This window comes from Hordeum vulgare, chromosome 1H (assembly GCF_904849725.1).
Source record: "Hordeum vulgare subsp. vulgare chromosome 1H, MorexV3_pseudomolecules_assembly, whole genome shotgun sequence".
NCBI lineage: Eukaryota > Viridiplantae > Streptophyta > Magnoliopsida > Poales > Poaceae > Hordeum > Hordeum vulgare.
The window spans coordinates 9,174,881-9,199,120 of NC_058518.1; the positions used below are offsets into that span (position 1 = coordinate 9,174,881).

The 24,240-nt window shown below is 47.1% G+C and overlaps 1 protein-coding gene and 1 long non-coding RNA gene across 7 annotated transcripts; one reads left to right on the forward strand and one right to left on the reverse strand.

The window, feature by feature from the left end:
- Positions 1-4,409: 4,409 nt before the first annotated feature.
- LOC123440458 lies at positions 4,410-23,626 on the forward strand. 6 transcript variants are annotated; one of them, XR_006630329.1, is made up of 8 exons: positions 4,713-4,727; positions 4,820-4,868; positions 5,002-5,050; positions 14,814-14,860; positions 15,019-15,281; positions 22,439-22,514; positions 22,633-22,723; positions 23,425-23,626. XR_006630329.1 is itself a non-coding variant. In XM_045117059.1 (4 exons), the coding sequence occupies exons 1-4, from the start codon at positions 4,486-4,488 to the stop codon at positions 5,106-5,108; spliced, it is 243 nt and encodes an 80-aa protein (XP_044972994.1). In that variant the 5' UTR covers positions 4,410-4,485; the 3' UTR covers positions 5,109-5,175. The 6 variants fall into 6 exon arrangements, 1 of the variants encoding a protein (XP_044972994.1); XR_006630333.1 differs by lacking the exons at positions 14,814-14,860; positions 15,019-15,281; XM_045117059.1 differs by lacking the exons at positions 14,814-14,860; positions 15,019-15,281; positions 22,439-22,514; positions 22,633-22,723; positions 23,425-23,626 and adding an exon at positions 4,410-4,527 and having other exon boundaries at positions 4,683-4,727; positions 5,002-5,175.
- On the reverse strand, positions 22,632-23,198 carry LOC123440850. Its single transcript, XR_006630367.1, has 2 exons — positions 22,909-23,198; positions 22,632-22,841 (listed from the first exon to the last, which is right to left on the reverse strand). It is a non-coding gene; the product is annotated as an uncharacterized LOC123440850 (long non-coding RNA).
- Positions 23,627-24,240: the final 614 nt, after the last annotated feature.

The following is a 24,240-nucleotide window of genomic DNA, read 5'->3' on the forward strand; positions in this document are numbered from 1 at the left end:
CGGGAGACCTCGTCTCTCCATCGACACCACGTCGTCGTGCTGCTGGAGTTCTTCCCCAACCTCTCCCTCCTCCTTGCTGGATCAAGGTGCGGGAGACATCACCGGGCTGCACGTGTGTTGAACGCGGAGGTGCCGTAGTTCGGCACTAGATCGGAATCGCTGCGAGTACGACTCCATCAACCGCGTTCTAGCAACGCTTCCGCTTAGCGATCTTCAAAGGTATGAAGATGCTCTTACCCCTCTCTCGTTGCTGGTCTCTCCATAGGAAGATCTGAATATGCGTAGGAAAATTTTGAATTTATGCTACGTTACCCACACCGGGCTCGCGAAAGGCCTTGAGGCTCGTCGAAGAGGTCACTGTGCTTCTGTAAGAGGTGATCCAACAAGGGGTGCTCATGCCCTGTGTCACTCGCAGCGAGCTGAAGCTGCGGTGTCGCTGGGGAGACGCCACCCACGCACGCCCACTGGATACATGCCCTAGGTGCGAGAAGGTCGTCGTCAAGGCGTCGAAATCCCAGAGAATAGGGCCAAGGGTCCGCAAGAAGTCGACGCCGAGGATGAAGTCGAAGCAGCCCAGATCACCGATGATGACCGACACGTCCCGGGCGATGCCATGGCATCGGAGGTGGTCGCCGTTAGCCACGGTGACCCGAAGTTGCTCCCCGCCCGACGGTTGGAGTGCTAAGCGGCGCATCGTCGAATCGGGCAGGAAGTTATGTGTGGAGCCTGTATCCAGGAGGGCCACCAGGCGCTCGCCTTTAATCATCACCTGCAAGAGCATAGTCCGCTCGTCGCGAATGCCCGCGAGCGCGTGTAGGGATACTACGAGAGCTGTCGCCGGGGCGAGCACCGGGGCCACGGCAGCCGCCACTGGATCGGGCAAGTCGCAAGGCCCGTCGGTGGTAGTGTCCTCCTTGATGTAGTCAGCCGTCTCCATGTAGAAGAGGCGCAAGCATACGTGGTCTGATACGTATGGCTCGTCGCAGTTGTAGCAAAGCCCCTGGCGGCGGCGCTCGAGCTGCTCGGCCGGGGTCAGTCGACGGGAGGCTCGTGGTGCAGCCGAACACTACTAGAAAAAGGGCTATAGATGATATAGATACTAATGGCGCACCACACAAGCAGTGCGCCACTACTATATAGTAGTGGCGCACCATGTGCAGGTGTGCCATTAGTGTGATGGACACTAATGACGCACCACACACTCGGTGCGCCACTACTATATTTTTTTATTTTTATTTTTTTTGCAAAACTACTAATGACGCACCAGCAGCTGGTGCGCCATTAGTAACTAGGGTTACTAATGGCGCATCTGTTGGTAGTGCGCCACTACTATAAATTTTTTTTGTTTTTTTTGCAAACTACTAATGGCGCACCACAGCTAGTGCGCCATTAGTAACCAGTGTTACTAATGGCGCATCTGTTGGTGGTGCGCCACTACTATTTTTTTTACAAAACTACTAATGGAACTACTAATGGCGCACCACAGAAGGTGCGCCATTAGTAACCAGGGTTACTAATGGCGCATATGTAGGTGGTGCGCCATTAGTAACCTGGGACCAGCTAGATATTTTGGACAGCCACCTACCACACTCACTTTCCCCACTTTCATTCTCTCCACCTCCTCCTCCTCACCTCATTTGCATCATAGTGTCCCAATAGTGTCCCCCCCCGCACCCTCCCCCGCTCCACCGCCGCCGAGCACCCACCGCACCCTCCCCCGCTCCACCGCCGCCGCCGACCCCCCGCACCCTCCCCGACCCGCTCCACCGCCGCCGACGACCCCCCGCACCCTCCCCTGCTCCACTGCCGCCGCCGACCCCCCGCACCCTCCCCCGCTCCACCGCCGCCGACGACCCCCCACACCCTCCCCGGCCAGATCCACCGCCACCGACGACCCCCCGCACCCTCCCCCGCTCCACCGCCACCGACGACCCCCCGCACCCTCCCCCGCTCCCCCACCGCCGCCGACGCCCCGCACCCTCCCCCGCTCCACCGCCGCCGCCGACCCCCCGCACCCTCCCCCGCTCAACTGCCGCCGCCGACGACCCCCCGCACCCTCCCCCGCTCCATCGCCGCCGCCGATCCCCCGCACCCTCCTGTGTCTCCTCGCTCGGTTCCCCCAAACGGAATCGGCCGAGCGCACCACCCACCCCCTCCTTCCCACCCGAGCGCACCACCCAACCCCTCCCCCACCCTCGTCCATGGAGACGCCGCCCACCCCCTCCCCCACCCTCGCCTATCCTCTGTCCTCGCCCTCGTCCACGGAGACGCCGCTCCTCCTCGTCGCCGCCTGCGCCGCCGCCTCCGCGCTCGATGCCTTCCACGTCCCCTCCGTCGAGGCCCAAGCCCACATACGTATGTCGTTAGCCCCTCCCCTCTCCTGGCCTCTCTCTAGAGCGGTCTTCTGCAGTTGAGCCCTCTGAACCGCGAGCGCTCGCCTGAATCTATCACGCGATTCGCGGAGGTGGTGTCGCCAGTAGTAACGCCGGAATTTCACAATCCTGCGAGGAGCCCAGTAGTAGGGTTCGGGGCTCGACGTCGTCGGTGGGGGTGAGCTTTTGGGGATCTGACGATTCTTTGTCCGTGAATTCGCCGATCTGCCGGGATGCATCTTGGCAGGACAGGTTCATTGTACCAGGATATTCGTTTACCTAGTATTCTATACGAGTACAGGTGTTTAGGCTCTTACGAGTTGTATGAAAGTTGGGTTCATATTCCATGGCTTGTTCCTTTCGGTCACCGGAAAGTCTGTTACTTTATCATACATCATTTTCTCGTTGTTGTGGAACGCACGCCTTCAACCCCCCTGCTTGTTCCTGTTTTATACATGTAGTAAAGCCTGATTATTGATTCTCTTGTGCTCCCGTAGGTAAATAAGATAAATCGATTCCACAAACAGATCAATGGGAACGACAAGGTTTGTGCTTTTAGGCCGCCCTATTTCAAAACGAACGGAGGGAGTACTTCTATTGTAGCACCACTGACAAATTTCTGAAAACAAATGTGATAGGTGACCTTGACCTTCAGTCTATCTGCAAATTTGGAATCACTTTTCACGTGGAACACAAAACAGGTGATATTTTCATTCTAGTAGGATGTGCAATGCTAAACTGTTCTCTAAATGTGTAGATGCCCAGTAATCGGTCGATCGCACCACCCACCCCCTCCCCCCCCCCCCCCCCCCCCGAGCACCATTGCTATCCAAAAAAAATATTACTAATGGCGCACCTCTCTGGGGTGCGCCATTGCTATTCAAAAAAAAGATTACTAATGGCGTACCTCTCTGGGATGCGCCATTGCTATATAAAAAAAAGATTACTAATGGCGCACTGCATGGAGATGCGCCATTGCTATCAAAAAAATCTAATGGCGCACCGCTCGGGGGTGCGCCATTGCTAACCCGCACTGCTCTATGCCTGTGCCCTTGCCTCTCCTCTCCCAAATCCAACCGAGATCACGCCTCGCTCGTCCATGCCCCGGAGAGATCCCGCTCGTCCACGCCCCGGATTTCTCTCGCTCTTTCCTCCCCTCCCTCCCCCGCGTCTCCGGTTGACCGGCGAGGATCCCGCTTGGTGATGTGTGGTGGTGGTTGGTGGGGCGGGGAGCGCAGGGCCTTGACCGTCGTCCGTGCAAGCCAGGACGGATAGGCAGCGGCGGCGGCGACCTCGACTGCAAAGACGAGGAATTCCCCACCAAAGGTTAGAGCTTTTCTGAGTCTTGCTGGATTGCGCCCTTGCCCGACGGGTGTTCGGCGGATTGCGCCTTTGCGCCGGAGGAAGGGGAGGGGGAGATGGCCAGCAAGGCGGAGACGGCGACCTGGGAGGAGATGCTGCGGCGGATGCTGTCGCCCGGGGCCACCATCCCGGAGGGCGCGGCGGGGAACCCAGTGCGCCACTACTATATTTTTTTTTGCAAAACTACTAATGACGCACCACCAGTTGGTGCGCCATTAGTAACCAGGGTTACTAATGGCGCACCAGCTGGTGATGTGCCATTAGTAGTTTTGCAAAAAAAAAGCGGGATATAGCCGAAATATCAGGCGGGCTTTCCCCAAATCGACCGCGCGCCAATGATTTTTTTCCCAAATCGACCGCGCGCTATCCCCTGCCCTCTCCCTCCGGCAGCCTCCCCAGATCTCAGTGGCGCCCTGAACAGAGGCTGCTCCACCGGCGCCCCACCCCACCCTCTACCGGCTCCCCCCACCCGCTCGACCGGCGCCCCACCGCAGCCTCGACCGGCGCCCTGTCGAGCCCGCCAAGGAGGGACCGCCTCGTCCAAACCCGCCGCTGCGCGGGAGGATGGCGACGTCGGGCGGCGCACACGAGCTCCTCAAGATGGTCGTCCACGCCCGCGCCGGCGGCACCATCGCCGCGCGTGGACACCACCGCCGTCCTTGTTCTACCCCGCCGCGCCGCCCCTGCTGCCTCCGCCCCGGCCGTCGGTGCGGCCGTCGAGATCCGCCGCCCCTGGCCGGCATCGGACCGGATGGACCTCTCCGTCACGCTGGCCCTGAGATCCCCCACGGAGGTGCGTACGGCCGGCCGGAAACCCACCTCCCTCCCGTTACTCAACGATGCTTGTTGCTACTGCTGCATTTACCGTGTCTAGTCTAGCCGAATTAATCCATCAGGAACTCAAATTTCACAGTTCTTTCAGTTTAATCCCATTATTACATTTTGCAGCACGGGGAGCAGCTGAGGCGGCGGCAACACTCGTTATCGGAACTGGTATACCATATCATCTACAGATGGATTGGTACTGTAAAATCTTCGGCGTATGTGTTAATTGCCTCTCCCCTTCCCTTCCATGAACTTTGCAGACTTATTCAAGAGACGACGACGCGAAACTCGAGACCATGCGTGCACGGCGTAATGACCTTTATCTTCAGTAGTTGTAGCTATTATTATCTTGTACTCTCAAGGAATCGTCTACCTTGATTCTACGAAGCAGCTTGCCCTACTTACTTACAGTCTTACCCGTACTTGCCCTTTTATTTTGCAGTGTTGGGTATTCTCAAAAGGCATGAAGATCTGAAAGAGCGTCTCTCGCGGTACTCCTTTCTCTGCTCTTTTTTATTTTATTATTTTCCGTCCAAGCTTCTGGATTGACCCTTCGGATGTAGACTCAGCTGGCCAACGGAGTGTTTATTGATTTATGATAAGTACTTTACAGATACCTTAGCATGTGACATTTGCATAAGCAAAATTTCAAGGACTATGTTCAAGCTGCTAGCTGATTGCTTGCACACTTATGGTTCCTCTTTTATGACACTTGATTAGGGCATTCAGCCTCTCAGCATTTATTTCCACTGTGCGAAACCGTGAGATCATCCTTGTGTAGCGTCCATTTAAACTAGACTAGGGGCAGGGGCGTGTTGGGGAACGTCGCATGGGAAACAAAAATTTCCTACGCGCACGAAGACCTAACATGGTGATGTCCATCTACGAGAGGGGATGTGTGATCTACGTACCCTTGTAGACCGTACAGCAGAAGCGTTAGTGAACGCGGTTGATGTAGTGGAACGTCCTCACGTCCCTCGATCCGCCCCGCGAACTATCCCGCGATCAGTCCCACGATCTAGTGCCGAACGGACGGCACCTCCGCGTTCAGCACACGTACAGCTCGACGATGATCTCGGCCTTCTTGATCCAGCAAGAGAGACGGAGAGGTAGAAGAGTTCTCCGGCAGCGTGACAGCGCTCCGGAGGTTGGTGGTGATCTTATCTCAGCAGGGCTCCGCCCAAGCTCCGCAGAAACGCAATCTAGAGGTAAAACCGTGGAGATATGTGGTCGGGATGCCGTGGCAAAGTTGTCTCAAATCAGCCCTAAAACCCCACTATATATAGGAGGAGGAGGGGGGAGCCTTGCCTTGGGGTCCAAGGACTCCCAAGGGGGTCGGCCGAACCAAGGGGGAAGGTCTCCCCCTCCCAAACCGAGTCCTACTTGGTTTGGAAGGTGGAGTCCTTCTTCCCTTTCCCACCTCGTTCTTTTTTTTCTCTTTGATTTTTCTTCCAATGCGCATAGGGCCCTTTTGGGCTATCCCACAAGCCCACTAAGGGCTGGTGCGGCACCCCCAATGCCTATGGGCTTCCCCGGGATGGGTTGCCCCCCCCCCCCCCCCGGTGAACTCCCAGAACCCATTCGTCATTCCCGGTCCATTCCCGGTAACTCCGAAAACCTTCCAGTAATCAAATTAGGTCATCCTATATATCAATCTTCATTTCCGGACCATTCCGGAAACCCTTGTGACGTCCGTGATCTCATCCGGGACTCCGAACAACATTCGGTAACCAACCATATAACTCAAATACGCATAAAACAACGTCGAACCTGAAGTGTGCAGACCCTGTGGGTTCGAGAACTATGTAGACATGACCCGAGAGACTCCTCGGTCAATATCCAATAGCGGGACCTGGATGCCCATATTGGATCCTACATATTCTACGATCTTATCGTTTGAACCTCAGTGCCAAGGATTCATATAATCCCGTATGTCATTCCCTTTGTCCTTCGGTATGTTACTTGCCCGAGATTCGATCGTCAGTATCCGCATACCTATTTCAATCTCGTTTACCGGCAAGTCTCTTTACTCGTTCCGTAATACAAGATCCCGCAACTTACACTAAGTCACATTGCTTGCAAGGCTTGTGTGTGATGTTGTATTACCGAGTGGGCCCCGAGATACCTCTCCGTTACACGGAGTGACAAATCCCAGTCTTGATCCATACTAACTCAACGAACACCTTCGGAGATACCTGTTGAGCATCTTTATAGTCACCCAGTTACGTTGCGACGTCTGATACACACAAAGCATTCCTCAGGTGTCCGTGAGTTATATGATCTCATGGTCATAGGAACAAATACTTGACACGCAGAAAACAGTAGCAACAAAATGACACGATCAACATGCTACGTCTATTAGTTTGGGTCTAGTCCATCACATGATTCTCCTAATGATGTGATCCCGTTATCAAGTGACAACACTTGCCTATGGCCAGGAAACCTTGACCATCTTTGATCAACGAGCTAGTCAACTAGAGGCTTACTAGGGACAGTGTTTTGTCTATGTAAGCACACAAGTATTGTGTTTCCAATCAATACAATTATAGCATGGATAATAAACGATTATCATGAACTAAGAAATATAATAATAACTAATTTATTATTGCCTCTAGGGCATATTTCCAACAGTCTCCCACTTGCACTAGAGTCAATATTCTAGTTCACATCACCATGTGATTCCAACGAATCCAACACCCATATAGTTATGGGGTCTGATCACGTCTTGCTCGTGAGAGAGGTTTTAGTCAACGGTTCTGAAACTTTCAGATCCGTGCGTTCTTTACAAATCTTTATGTCATCTTATAGATGCTGCTACTACGTGCTATTCGGAAATGCTCCAAATATCTACTCTACTATACGAATCCGTTTCACTACTCATAGTTATTCGGATTAGTGTCAAAGCTTGCATCGACGTAACCCTTTACGACAAACTCTTTAACCACCTCCATAATCGAGAAAAATTCCTTAGTCTATTTAGTTACTAAGGATAACTTTGACCGCTGATCAGTGATTCAATCATGGATCACTTTCTGTACCTCTCAACAGACTTTGAGTCAAGGCACACATCAGGTGCGGTACTCAGCATGGCATACTTTAGAGTCTACGGCTAAGGCATAGAAGACGACCTTCGTCTATTCTCTTTATTCTGCTGTGGTCAGGTTTTGAGTCTTACTCAAATTCACACCTTACAACGCAACCAAGAACTCCTTCTTTGCTGATCTACTTTGAACTCCTTCAAAAACTTGTCAAGGCATGCATTTTGTTGAAACTTTCATTAAGCGCTTTTTGATCTATCTCCATAGATCTTTGATGCTCAACGTTCAAGTAGCGCAATCCAGGTATTCCTTTGAAAACTCCTTTCAAACAACCTTATATGCTTTACAGAAATTCTACATTACTTCTGATCCACAATATGTCAACCACATATACTTATCAGAAATTCTATAGTGCTCCCACTCACTTCTTTGGAAATACAAGTTTCTCATAAACCTTGTACAAACCCAAAATCTTTGATCATCTCATCAAAGTGTATATTCCAACTCCGAGATGCTTGCACCAGTCCATTGAAGGATCACTGGAACTTGCATACTTGCTAGTATCTTTAGGATCGACAAAACCTTCTGGTTGTATCACATACAATGTTTGCTCAAGGAAACCGTCGAGAAAACAATGTTTTGACATCCTACGTGCAATATTTCATAAATAATGCATCAACAACTAACACAATTCTAACAGACCTCTAGCATCGCTACGAGTGAGAAAGTCTCATCATAGTCAACTGTTTGATCTTGTCGAAAACATCTTTGCGACAAGTCAAGCTTTTCTTAAAAGTGACTTATCACCATCATCGTCTGTCTTCTTTTAAAGATCCATTTTTACTCAATAGTCCTATGACCATCAAGTAGTTTTACCAAAGTCTACACTTTGTTTTCACACATGGATCCTCTCTCGGATTTCATCGCCTCCACCCATTTGTCGGAATCCGGGCCCACCATTGCTTTCTCCATAACTCTTAGGTTCACGTTTGCTCAACAACATGACCTCCAAGACAGGGTACCGTACTACTCTGCAGTAGTACGCGACCTTGTCGACCTACGAGGTTTGTAGTAACTTGATTCGAAGCTCAATGATCACCATCATCAGCTTCCACTTCAATTGGTGTAGGCGCCACAGGAACAACTTCCTGCGCCCTGCTACACACTGGTTGAAGTGATGGTTCAATAACCTCATCAAGTTCTACTACCCTCCCACTCAATTCTTTCGAGAGAAACCTTTCCTCGAGAAAGGATCCGTTTCTAGAAACAAACACTTTGCTTTCGGATCTGAGATAGGAGATGTACCCAACTGTTTTGGATATCCTACGAAGATGCATTTATCCGCTTTGGGTTCGAGCTTATCAGACTGAAACTTTTTCACATAAGTGTTGAAGCCCCAAACTTTCAAGAAACGACAGTTTAGATTTCTCTAAACCTCGGTCTATACTGTGTCATCTCAACGGAAATACGCGGTGCCCTATTTAAAGTGAATGCGGTTATCTCTAATGCATAACCCATAAACGATAGTGGTAATTCGATAAGAGACATCATAGTATGCACCATACCAAATAGTGCGTGGCTATGACGTTCAGACACATCATCACACTATGATGTTCCAGGTGACATGAACTGCGAAACAATTTCCACATTGTCTTAACTGCGTACCAAAACTCGTAACTCAGATATTCATTTCTATGATCATATCGTAGACAATTTATCCCCTTGTTACAACGAACTTCACTCTGAAACAGAATTGAACTTTTCAATATTTCAGACTTTGTGATTCATTAAGTAAATACTCCTGTATCTACTCAAATCGTCAGTGAAGTAGGAACATAATGATATCCACTGTGTGCCTCAGCACCCATTGGACTGCATACATAAAAATGTATCACTTTCAACAAGTTACTATCTTATTTCATCTCAATGAAAACAAGGCCTTGCTCATGTGGTATGATTTGCATGTCACTAGTGATTCGAAATCAGGTGAGTAAAAAGATCCATCAGCATGGAGCCGCTTCATGCAATTTATACCAACATGACTCAAGCGGCAGTGCCACAAGTAAGTGGTACTATCATCATTAACTCGTATCTTTTGGCACCAATATCATGAACATGTGTAACACTACGATCGAGATTCAATAAACCATTGAAGGTGATTATTCAAGAAAATAGAGTAACCATTATTTTCTTTAAATGAATAATCGTATTGCAATAAACACGATCCAATCATGTTCATGCTTAACGCAAGCACCAAATAACAATTATTTAGGTTTAACACTAATCCCGATGGTAGAGGGAGCGTGCAACGTTTGATCATATCAACCTTGGAAACACTTCCAACACGTATCGTCACCTCGCCTTTAGCTAGTCTCCGTTTATGTCGTAGCTTTTATTTCGCGTTACTAATCACTTAGCAACCGAACCGGTATCCAATACCCTCGTGCTACTAGGAGTACTAGTAAAGTACACATCAACATCATGTATATCAAATATACTTCTCTCGACTTTTGCCAGTCTTCTTATCTACCAAGTATCTAGAGTTGCTCCGCCTCAGTGACTGTTCCCCTCATTACAGAAGCACTTAGTCTCAGGTTTGGGTTTAATCTTGGGTCTCTTCATTAGTGCAGCAACTGTTTTGCCGTTTCACGAAGTATCCCTTCTAGCCCTTGCCTTTCTCGAAACTTAGTGGTTTTACTAACCATCAGCTATTGATGCTCCTTCTTGATTTCTACTTTCGCAGTGTCAAACATCGCGAATCACTCAAAGATCATAGTATCTATCCTTGATATGTTATAGTTCATCACGAAGCTCTCACAGCTTGGTGGCAGTGACTTTGGAGAACCATCACTGTCTCATCTGGAAGATTAACTCCCACTTGATTCAAGCGATTGTCATACTCAGACAATCTGAGCACACGCTCAACGATTGAGCTTTTCTCCTTTACTTTATGGACAAAGAATCTTGTCGGAGGTCTTGTACCTCTTAACAAGGGCACAAGCATGAAATCACAATTTCATCTCTTTAGAACATCACTTATGTTTCGCGATGTTTCAAAACGTCTTCGGCGCCTTGCTTCTAAGCCATTAAGTATTTTGCACTGAACTATCGTGTAGTCATCAGAAACGTGTATGTCGGATGTTCACAGCATCCACAGACGACGCTCGAGGTGCAGCACACCGAGTGATGTATTAAGGACATAAGCCTTCTGTGCAGCAACGAGGACAAACCTTGGTTTTACAGACTTAGTCTGCAAAGTTTGCTACTATCAACTTTCAACTAAATTTTCTCTAGGAACATATAAAAAACAGTAGAGCTGTAGCGCAAGCTACATCGTAATTCGCAAAGACCATTAGACTATGTTCATGACAATTAGTTCAATTAATCATATTACTTAAGAACTCCCACTCAAAAAGTACATCTCTCTAGTCATTTGAGTGGTTCATGATCCACTTACACTAGCTCAAGTCCGATCATCACGTGAGTTGAGCATAGTTTCAGTGGTAAGCATCCCCATGCTAATCATATCATCTATATGATTCATGATCGACCTTTCGGTCTCATGTGTTTCGAGGCCATGTCTGCACATGCTAGGCTCGTCAAGCTTAACCCGAGTGTTCCGCGTGCGCAACTGTTTTGCACCCGTTGTATGTGAACGTTGAGTCTATCACACCCGATCATCACGTGGTGTCTCGAAACGACAAACTGTAGCAACGGTGCACAGTCGGGGAGAACACAATTTCGTCTTGAAATTTTAGTGAGAGATCACCTCATAATGCTACCGTCGTTCTAAGCAAAATAAGGTGCATAAAAGGATTAACATCACATGCAATTCATAAGTGACATGATATGGCCATCATTACGTGCTCCTTGATCTCCATCACCAAAGCACCGGCACGATCTTCTTGTCACCGGCGCCACACCATGATCTCCATCAACGTGTCGCCATCGGGGTTGTCGTGCTACTCATGCTATTACTACTAAAGCTACATCCTAGCAAAATAGTAAACGCATCTGCAAGCACAAACGTTAGTTATAAAGACAACCCTATGGCTCCTGCCGGTTGCCGTACCATCGACATGCAAGTCGATATTATCTATTACAACATGATCATCTCATACATCCAATATATCACATCACATCGTTGGCCATATCACATCACAAGCATACCCTGCAAAAACAAGTTAGACGTCCTCTAATTTTTTTGTTGCATGTTTTACGTGGTGACCATGGGTATCTAGTAGGATCGCATCTTACTTACGCACACACCACAACGGAGATATATGAATTGCTATTTAACCTCATCCAAGGACCTCCTCGGTCAATTCCGATTCAACTAAAGTTGGAGAAACTGACACCCTCCAGTCATCTTTGAGCAACGGAGTTACTCGTAGCGATGAAACCAGTCTCTCGTAAACGTACGAGTAATGTCGGTCCGAGCCGCTTCGATCCAACAATACCGCGGAATCAAGAAGAGACTAAGGAGGGCAGCAAAACGCACATCACCGCCCACAAAAACTTTTGTGTTCTACTCGAGAAGACATCTACGCATGAACCTAGCTCATGATGCCACTGTTGGGGAACGTCGCATGGGAAACAAAAAATTTCCTACGCGCACGAAGACCTATCATGGTGATGTCCATCTACGAGAGGGGATGTGTGATCTACGTACCCTTGTAGACCGTACAGCAGAAGCGTTAGTGAACGCGGTTGATGTAGTGGAACGTCCTCACGTCCCTCGATCCGCCCCGCGAACTATCCCGCGATCAGTCCCACGATCTAGTGCCGAACGGACGGCACCTCCGCGTTCAGCACACGTACAGCTCGACGATGATCTCGGCCTTCTTGATCCAGCAAGAGAGACGGAGAGGTAGAAGAGTTCTCCGGTAGCGTGACGGCGCTCCGGAGGTTGGTGGTTTGATCTTATCTCAGCAGGGCTCCGCCCGAGCTCCGTAGAAACGCGATCTAGAAGTAAAACCGTGGAGATATGTGGTCGGGATGCCGTGGCAAAGTTGTCTCAAATCAGCCCTAAAACCCCACTATATATAGGAGGAGGAGGGGGGAGCCTTGCCTTGGGGTCCAAGGACTCCCAAGGGGGTCGGCCGAACCAAGGGGGAAGGTCTCCCCCTCCCAAACCGAGTCCTACTTGGTTTGGAAGGTCGAGTCCTTCTTCCCTTTCCCACCTTGTTCTTTTTTTTCTCTTTGATTTTTCTTCCAATGCGCATAGGGCTCTTTTGGGCTGTCCCACCAGCCCACTAAGGGCTGGTGCGGCACCCCCAATGCCTATGGGCTTCCCCGGGGTGGGTTGCCCCCCCCCCCCCGGTGAACTCCCAGAACCCATTCGTCATTCCCGGTCCATTCCCGGTAACTCCGAAAACCTTCCAGTAATCAAATGAGGTCATCCTATATAACAATCTTCATTTCCGGACCATTCCAGAAACCCTCGTGACGTCCGTGATCTCATCCGGGACTCCGAACAACATTCGGTAACCAACCATATAACTCAAATACGCATAAAACAACGTCGAACCTGAAGTGTGCAGACCCTGTGGGTTCGAGAACTATGTAGACATGACCCGAGAGACTCCTCGGTCAATATCCAATAGCGGGACCTGGATGCCCATATTGGATCCTACATATTCTACGATCTTATCGTTTGAACCTCAGTGCCAAGGATTCATATAATCCCGTATGTCATTCCCTTTGTCCTTCGGTATGTTACTTGCCCGAGATTCGATCGTCAGTATCCGCATACCTATTTCAATCTCGTTTACCGGCAAGTCTCTTTACTCGTTCCGTAATACAAGATCCCGCAACTTACACTAAGTCACATTGCTTGCAAGGCTTGTGTGTGATGTTGTATTACCGAGTGGGCCCCGAGATACCTCTCCGTTACACGGAGTGACAAATCCCAGTCTTGATCCATACTAACTCAACGAACACCTTCGGAGATACCTGTTGAGCATCTTTATAGTCACCCAGTTACGTTGCGACGTCTGATACACACAAAGCATTCCTCAGGTGTCCGTGAGTTATATGATCTCATGGTCATAGGAACAAATACTTGACACGCAGAAAACAGTAGCAACAAAATGACACGATCAACATGCTACGTCTATTAGTTTGGGTCTAGTCCATCACATGATTCTCCTAATGATGTGATCCCGTTATCAAGTGACAACACTTGCCTATGGCCAGGAAACCTTGACCATCTTTGATCAACGAGCTAGTCAACTAGAGGCTTACTAGGGACAGTGTTTTGTCTATGTATCCACACAAGTATTGTGTTTCCAATCAATACAATTATAGCATGGATAATAAACGATTATCATGAACTAAGAAATATAATAATAACTAATTTATTATTGCCTCTAGGGCATATTTCCAACAGGGCGCACCTGTGGGGCGCCTTTTGAGACCTTCCTCTGTGTTCATAGGTCGTCTACGGACTTGAGAGTTTCTATTTTGATCAAATAGCCACCTAACTATAAGGTAGATGTTACCACCAACCAATATAAACACTGGACAATGGTTTGATATGAGAGTTTGTTAAAAAAATAGAATCCACACTCTTTATATTGATCTGATCATACTATAGGAGGTCAATGATTTGGCAAGTCAATAATCCACATATGAATAACAATATACAATTCCATAAGAAATAAGGCCCTTGCACCCTTGTAAATCTCATGATGCAACAACCCCCAAGTTTACGACCATATTGAGCTTCTCTCATTAGCATGGACGAGACGATGCCGGGGAAGGCTTTGATGCCCCAGTCGTCCTGGTCCGACGGCGCATAAATCTGCCGAAGGCGAAAAACCATCATTGTAGTCAGTTTTAGACTAATTTCAGAATTCATACAAGTACAGTACTATGAACAAGCCTGCAACTCTGATGCTCACCATATGTTTGTACCATGGTCTCCCCATGAGCCTTTCTCGGTTGGTAAGTCTCGCTCCATCATCATCTATTGGTCATTGATCTTTCTGACTTTCGGTGTGCGTTCTCTCATGTTATAGCAAATGGCCTTCTATTAATTAGATTGATGTATATTAATCCTTCAACTATCCAAGGTATGAGTAGTAATTAGATCGATACATATTAATCCTTCAACTTCTGAAGTTGGGATCTCTACTCTCATGCCAATCCTTAGTCGAACTGAATCCATCTATCAGTGCTCTCACATACACAATTTTCTTCTTGCACTATCCAGCGTCCAGCAGGGAGCAGGCTATAGTACAGACGTACAAGTTTAAGCAAGTTAGTCTGACCACTTGTCTTTCTATTAATTTATTAGATGTAATAAATTTAGAGACTTGTTTGCAGTCAATTCTAGATTGTTCAGACAAGATAATTTGCAAGGTAATACTTAAATGATTGCTTAGGCCACATTCACTTAAAGGGAATTCTTCTTGCAGGCTACACATGAGGACATCTATGTTTGGCACAGCAAGTAGAGATTGATGACTCTGGTTGCTTTTGATGAAGCCGTACCCTTGCTCAGCTGCTGTAACAGAAGAAAAATGTGATGCATGGTCAGCTGTAGATGTTGAATGATGGCAAGGAAATCCTTCCCCAAGCATTGTGCTTTAAGCAGCTCATCAGGGTTAAGGGTTAATTGGACCCTGAGAAATTCACCATGCGAATTAATAGGAAGACCCATATAGCCGCCACTGTACAGGTTGGTGCATGCAGATACACGGAGTGTAGCTTGTGCATTTGTCCCATGGCCAGAAATCGCTTCCAGAGTTGGGACAGATTTTTGTAGATGATGTCGGTCCAGCAAACATACACATTCTAGCAAGTACTCGCTCCGTTCCTAAATATAAGTCTTTTTTTAGAGGTTTCACTACAAGACTACATACGGATGTATATAGACGTACTTTAGAGCATAGATTTACTCGTTTTGCTCCGTATGTAGAATTTTTGTCCAAAAGGACCCCCTGTCGAACGAGATTGTCAAAAGAGACCAGCTGCGAATGGAAAGAAGGGAAAGGACCCCCACCCCGGGTGGCGGCAGGCGCGCCAGGCGGCACGTGGCACCTGCCGCCACCGCCCGAGGCGGCTGGGGCTGCCGCCACCAGCTGAGGCGGCCGGCTGGTCACCCCGTTCCCGCCACGCCTGCCCGTAACGGACAACGCTGGGTGGGCCCTGCCGCCACCTCCCAAGGCGGCCGGCCGCTCTGTGCTGCTCTTCCCGCTCGAGGCATGCGGTATTGGATGTATTTCGCTGACTACGAGGCCGCGCTTCCCGCTCGAAATTTTGCCGCTCTAAGTTGCATGCGGTATTGGATGTAATCCATCCGTTCCAAAATATAAGACCTTTTAGGTATTTCATTCGGAGACTACATACGGAACAAAATGAGTTAATTTATACTCTAAAGTATATCTATGTACATCCGTATGTAGTTTATTGTACAATTTTTAAAATGCCTTATATTTAGCAACGGAGGGAGTTTATTTTTTACGGAGGGAGATTTCCTAAATATAAGTTTTTTAAGAAGTTTGTACTAGAAGACTACATATGATGTATATGGACTCATTTTAGAATGTAGATTCTGTCATTTTGCTTTGTATATAGTCATGTGCGCCTAAGTTTCCTGCTGCAGTTTCCCGGCTAAATTCCCACGCGTTATTTTCCCACCTAAGTTTCCCGCCAAATTTTCCCGCTGCAGTTTCTCGTTTTCGCGCCCTTTTTTCCCGCGTAGACATCCGGCGGGGCCTATAAAAGGAGGCAGGGAGTGAAACTCTCTTCACCATCAGCCAGACTTCAAAGCACCTGCACCTCCATAGTCAGTATGAGTTTGCCTTGTTCGGATCAGAGCATTAGGCCTAGGAAAATGCAGAGTGCAAGCTTGCCTCGGGGGGTGGAAGCAGTTCGGTGTTGGTGCGGAGATGTCTGCAAGGTGAAGGAGGTGATGGATTTTTCAGATTGGTTGGGCATGAAGTTTTTCATGTGCGCCAATTATGAATCTGATCCACCCGAATCTATTTCTGCGTACGTCAGGCCTCCGGTATGCTCAAGTCATCCAGATTATTGTTATTTGATATTATTGTTTACTTGAATCTGATCCATCCTTTAGTCTCCTCCTCCTCTCTGCATGTACTATCGTTGGATTGACACGGAAATGCCGGACTGGGCGGTGACCGAGATTCGTGAAAGAGGTCGTCGTGCATGGGCTAGCTTGGACTTGGAAGAGCGTCGTGAGAAGGCTGAAGCAGAGGAGAAAGCAGAGCAGAAGAAAGAGTGGGAAGATTACTGTGTGGAGCAGAGGGCTTTTCTTGATGAGATGAAAAGGAAAAATCAAGAAGAGAAACTTCGGCTGGAGGAGGTTTACAGACAGCGGGAACAGGCCCGTGAAGCTGAGAGGGAGAGAAAGAGAGAAAGGGCTCGTGCCGCCAAGGCAGCAGAAGAAGCTGGTGATGGAAAAGGAAAATATCCACGTTGGACTCAGTAGATTTATTTTATTGTATGTTAAGTTGTCTTAGTTGTATCTTAATTTCTGTAAGATGTATCTTAATTTCGGCAAATTGTATCTTATTTTCAGTAATGTGTATCTTAGTTTCCGCAATGGGTATCTTAATTTCAGCTACGTGTATGTTCATTTTATCCCGCCATTTATTTCCCGCCTCGCTTTCCCGCCATTTTATCCCGCGTATAGCTTTGCCGCCATTTTGTTCCCGCCTCGCTTTCCCGCCCTCGCTTTCCCTCCCTCGCTTTCCCGCCTCGCTTTCCCTCCTCGTTTTCCCGCCATTAGTTATTCGTCTCGCTCTGTTGCACCTATAAAACCCCCTCCAGACCAAGGTGGGTAAGGAGTGTGCTGAAAATGTCTCATTATCCTTTCGATCGTAGTTTTCATAGTGGTATGTCCGAGTGTCTTCTGCGCTTAGCTAGCAATTTCAAGATAGATAATAGAATAGTTTCATGGGACGAACTCATCAGTAGTGACACGCTACTGAATGAGGTTGCCCACGCATCACGATGAAATTAAAATACATATTCCGAATATCATATCACGATTAAATTAAAATACATATTCTGAATATTACATCACGATGAAATTAAAATACATATTCCGAATATTACATCACGATTAAATTAAAATACATAGCATGATTACATATCATGCAGTGTTATTGTTACGATACGGACACTCCCTACGCGGGTGACCAGCACACCTACATATGCGGCATCGCCTTGGTTCTCCCAACTGGCTGTGGTCCATGTCATTGCGGACGCCTAGACTGACGCCGTCCCTTGCTGGTTCGCATCAATGCGGGATCTGGAACCCATGTGGTGCCTTCTGGCCATAATTGCTTGTAGTTCGTATCAATGTCCCATGCCCAAAACTCACCGTTCCAAGTGTTGTACAAATTGTGCATGTTAAAGTATGGTGATACGTATGGCTCGACACTAATTTGTTGATCTGCAGCTGCCCGCAATACGTGACTGCAAGGATATCCCAGAAGCTTGGGCTTGTTGCAAGTGCACTCATACGAGGTTGCGCCAAGCGTCACAGCTTGTTTTTTTGCTCCCCTGTGATGACCCTTCACAAACTTTGCTCGCACACTAACTTCCCATTTATTCCTAAGTGCATCTACCTGCCTGCACCCATGTCTTTGCGACTTATTTGCTTTGTCATCAAGATGTCTTTGCATCTTCTCAGACCAGGTCTTGTTCAAATCAACTAGCGCCTTGGCAACGGTGACTCTATCTGCAAAGTATTACACAGTCCGGTTCCAAGTTTCATCAATTAGTGCTGTGATAGGTAGTGCCCTCACCCCTTTAAGAACACCATTGTACACCTCGGACATGTTGCTTGTCATTATACCATATCTAGCGTCAGTGTCATGAGGCTGCGCCCACTTGTACAAATTGAGACAATTCTCATTAATCCACTGGCTCAAATTTATTGCTGTTCGACGACCCCTCCGGTCTTCTCTCGCCGGGAGGGATGCGCGCTCGATCTGACCATTGATACCTGCCCAGATAGCATTCATTTTTGCTGTAGTTTTTTGCATGCACATCCTCTTGAATAGCTTGAACCAATCTTTGTTTTTGAATTTCGAATAAAAATTAGCTGCCAAATGCCTCATGCACCACCTTGTCTCCAGATCGGGCCACCCCCAATCTGGATCTTGTGAAGCCTTAATTATCTCAAGCGCGCTTAATAGTCCGGTGTTGCGATCAGAGATGATGCAAACCCCTTCCCGATCTTTGATGACACCCATCTTCAGGCAACACAGGAACCATAGCCAACTATGTTTGTTTTCGCTCTCCACTAGTGCATAGGCAATAGGAAGAAGTTGATTGTTTGCATCAGCTGCCATCGCCACTAAGAGTGTGCCCTTGTACTTTCCAGTGAGAAATGTACCATCAATTGATACAACCGGACGACAATGCTTGAATGCTTGTATAGTCTGGGCGAATGCCCAGAATAAGCGGTCCAGGATTTGCTCGTCCGGGTTCAATGGATTTGGACGTTCTTTCCGGAAAACTTGAGTCCCCCTGTTAGCAAGTGAAATCTGATGCAACATTCTAGGGGCAAAAGAGTACGCCTCCTCATAGGTTCCATACAACCTCTGAAATATCTTTTCCTTTGCATGACGAGCCTTGCTATAGCTGACAGGGAAACCAATCAGATCAGATGCAGTTGCACGCAAAGCCCTAATACTAATATTAAGACTTTGCTGCACAATGGTTTGCATCACCTGTGACACATATTCTGCAGTCACATTGCGGTGCTCTGAAAGAGTGCCGGTTTGCTCACAACCATGTTGCTCTATTTTTGTGACATGCCATGGCTGACATACCCCAGGCTTCTGGCGAGCAATAACTCTTCCGCGGCAACCCGCTTCGCGATGGATGCATATGAGCTTCAACTCCTTTTTATCAGACTGCTTCACTCTATGTTGCCTGTGTATAGCAATTGCATAGCTATGTATTGCTTGTTTAGCAGATTTCTTATCTGGGAAAATCTGTCCAATGGCCAGACTCCCCGCGTCTAGGTCAGCAACAGAGTGAAATTCATTGGTGATGCTCATAACCTGTAAAAACTCTGGGTTGATTGCTGCAGCGACCGCATTCTCAGGAGGAACAACTTCATCATCATCTGATTCCGAAGACGCAGAAGAATGACCATCATCGTCATCATCTAGCGCCTCCGGCAATCCCTCGACATGTTCGCTCATGTCAACAACCGCAGACCAATATCCCGTGTCATACACTTGTTGGCCACCTGTTGGTTCCGTTGGGCCGGCGTCGGGGGCTACAGTTATGGCCACTTGTTGGCCACCCCTTGGTTCCGATGGGCCGGCGTCGGGGGTTACAGTTATGGCCAACTCGGCCTCACCGGCACTGCTACTGCACTCGGCGACATCACTGGCAGAAATGAACTCCACATAAACCATGGGTTGTCCATACATGGAGTTATTGGGATTGCTTGCAAAACCCATGTACGACGCCCATGCTCTTTCACCAGTAACCCGTCGCAGAACCCAACGATTTCCTCCCTCAACCACGAAAGCCTCCAGGGTCATTTTTTTCCATTCATCGCTGAACCAAACACCGATCGGATGCACCTTCTAACTGTCGCGTACTCTACATTAACCATGTCTTTCACTACAACCGTAGTCATCCCGCACCTAGACACATCCACACCAGAAGGACCCACACGTACGATGTGCCCATAAAACACTAACAAATTTTCCATAGTACCTAACGAGCAGCTATATTTACATCGTTAGTCCATTAAAAATCATATTTTTATATTTACATTGTAATAACAACATCCATTACTTATCTTTTTTACATATAACAATTTAACAACATCCATTACATCTACGCATAATAATTTATATTGTATCATTTATCGTGACACTACATCTATAAAATAAATAGAAGATGAATTACAATATGTCATTCATACCTCTGGTTTAAATAAGGATATCGTTCCGAATATAATATATCACCAGAATAATATCAGCGAATTCCACCTATTTTCATATAAACAAAAATATTACACACATAATTATTTCCGTGCTAGCAAAAGTCTAAAAATACATACTGCATGCATATATATATATATATATATATATATATATATATATATATATATATATATATCACGAGTCATATTTCTACGGGGTTGACAAATTATCAAATAAACAAATATATTACACACGCGTCTTGCATGTAATAATACTAATGGAGCTAACATATTATTACATGTTTTTTACAAAAATGCTAGTTACATAGGCATTTTTCCGGCTCCTTTCTAAATACCAGTTGCATGCAAACACGAATAAATCATCGGTAATATATGAACATAGTCGACCTATTATCACATGAACACAAATATGAACAAAGTCTCATACCTTGATCTTCAACTTAGTAGTTCATATCGCATGACAAAATAGTTCCACAAAAGTGATAATACGCTCCCTAAGACAAAAGAAAACACATACTTAGAAACTAATCAAACAAAATAAAAACATCATGCAAGCAAACACGACCAACACAAATGGAAAGCTCTTACCTTGATCTATCTTTTCTTCAACTACAACGTCTTCAAAATAGTTCCACAAAAGTGATAATACGCTCCCTAAGACAAAAGAAAACACATACTTAGAAACTAATCAAACAAAATAAATACATCATGCATGCAAACACGACCAACAGATATGGAAAGCTCTTACCTTGATCTATCTTTTCTTCAACTACAACGTCTTCAAAATCTAACTTTAAACCGTCCTAAATCGCCACTTAAACATTCATACGGAGTAGCTCTTGAGAGAAAGAGAAGAGAGTGAGAAAGAGAAAGAGAAGAGAGTGACACGGGAGGCAACGGCAGGAGAAGAGAGTGAGAGAGGAGGCAGCGACGCGGTTCGCTTATAAAGAAGAAGTTTCGCACTGTTTCGTCGGTGGGAGGGGGGAAAATTCCCACTGTTTCGTCGGTGGGAGCGCGAAATATCTGTCTTAGCCTGGGAATCAGCGCGCACGGAAATCAGCGCAATCAGCAACAGTGTCGGCCGGTCTGCCGCGCGGAAACAGTGTCGGCCGCCTCCTCCCGAGGCGGCAGGGCCCGCCTGGCCGCCTGCTCCCGAGGCGGCAGGGCCCACCGCTCTGTCGCCGTTACGTTGCAGCCGGGCGGGAACGGGATCTGGCGTCGGCCGCCTGGCCTCGTGGCGGCAGCCCTGCCGGCCGCCTGCGCCCGTGGCGGCAGGCCCCAGCCGCCTCGTGGGGTGGCGGCAGGTGCCACGTGCCGCCTGGCGCGCCTGCCGCCACCCGGGGTCGGGGTCCTTTCCCTCCTTTCCATTCGCAGCTGGTCTCTTTTGGCAATCTCGTTCGACAGGGGGTCCTTTTGGACAAAAATTCGCCACGCCTGCCCGTAACGGACAGCGTTGGGTGGGCCCTTAGTGACATCTTTAAAAAGACTTATATTTAGGAACGGAGGGAGTAGTCCGTAGTAATAATATCGCCCAACAAACACATTCCAGATCCAAGAAAAAACCGCACCTTTTTCGTGGCAGCAATCTCTGCCGTGGACTTGTCCTTGTTGGGCTGAACCCCGGCTGCCCGCCCGTCGCTTACTGTGCACGTCGCGACAAACGGTACACTCCCACAAATTGCTGTGGACTTGTCCTTGTTGGGATATACCTTGGATAGTTGAAGAATTATCTGAAGTTGTTTATCTAACGACCAAAACAGTTGTTTAGCTATGTGAATTGTTTTTTTTCCACCTGATAATCCATAATTATGAGTTTGCCTAGCAAGTATTGCACATTTTCTCTTGAACATTCTCAAATTTGATAATCTTGTTACTTCTAAATTATTCAGAGTTGGCATATGCTGAAAGAAACACTTTGAGAAGAAGACAAATTACACTCTGGTTACTAACCGTGACATTTCGTTGGTAAGCCTTATGGAATCTTGTTCTAAGCACTAAGTTTACAAGAATATTTCGAGGTCCTCTGAGTTGCTTATTTACTTAGTTAACATAAGTTCTTTTTCTCCTGATTACTTTTCTGAAGGAAGAGATTTTGTTCTCGGTGATTGGGCATAGTGATTTTGATGCATCGCCTGATCTCATTCTCACAGAGGATATCAATGGGGTGAATGCCGGTAGGAGAAACTTGCACATTGTTCATTTTTACTTTATGTTTGTCCAAATCATTTGCCAAGCAAAGCAATGGCAATTTCTGTGATATATCACGCTCATTAACACTGAATATTTGTTCACCTGCTACTGTATCTTGAGAATACGCATATGATAGCTTAGGAGGTTTGTGATTAGTTGTGCCATTCACTTTTAGAAATAGAATTGAGAGATGAAACCCATCTTTCGCGAATTAAAACTGAATGTGCAAGTTTTTATTGAAGCAACAACAAAGTTTAAGTTCTGATTTTGTAGATAAAAAATAATTGCCGACTGAAAAAATTTCCTCTCAGATACAAGTGTATCTGGTGGTTGATTAAAATCATCATTATAATCCTGTGATTTTAGAGTAGTGTGATTTTGAAAAAAATACAATGCCAAAGTCGGCCGAAGCGATGTCATATGAAATCTGGCTTCCATGGTTTATACTAAAGGCGTCATTTTTCAGATGGTATATACAATTATACACAACTTAATTTATTCTAAAGAATCATATTTCAAAGCTGCCTGAGCTCACCACTATCCTTGCTTCTACAAGCTAACCAACTTAATTTTATCTGTCTTTTGTTTAGATAGATGTTTCTGTCCTTAATTATGTGGAAGGTCATGATGACTGCACCTACATCTGGTTCCACTTTCTTGACAAATTTGTGAAAAATGTTTTCAGGTACTCAACCTATTGATGCACATGGACATGATGACTCTCCAGCGTTTATGGACCAACCAACCTGTAATCATGGACCTTATTGTCTTGTAGACCATTTGGTGTTTCGAGTGTTTTGGAGCTTGCACTTTGTGCATGTAGATACAAACTTGTGTGTTCTGGACCATCTGAAGTCTCTCGTAGTAACCAATAGTCCTTATCTTTTTGTGACTTGTGTGTTCTAGATGATTGTTAACATGCTCAAAACTATGCTTCCTCTAGGTTAATTTGTTTGTCAACTTGCGTTCAACGTATGTGCATGTTTATAAACATATTTTCACTGTGGTGTAATATGTGTTTATCTTGAACCTTCTTGTGGGTGTGAGGATAATAATTGAATATTTTTAGAGCTGGTAGTATAACATGTGGCGCAACATGAGCTATACTAATGGCACACCTGGGAGGCATACTAATGGCGCATCTACTAATGACGCGCCTGGGAGGCATACTAATGGCGCACCTGGGAGGCCTACTAATGGTGCACCTGGGAGGCATACTAATGGCGCACCATGAGCTATACTAATGGCGCACCTGTGGTGCGCCATTAGTAAAAAATCTAATGGTGTGATGCTAGTGGCGCACCTATAGTGCGCCATTAGTAGCCAAAATAGGTGCGCCATTAGCAGGCCTTTTCCTAGTAGTGGAAGCGGGGGCCGCCGGGGGCGGCCGTCCTGGTGGCGGTGCAGACTAGGCCGGCCGACCTGGCTGTCGGGAGCCACGGGGCAGGGCCGCCTGCTGCAGGGCCTGTGTGTGACGCTCAAATGCTCGGGCGTAATACGT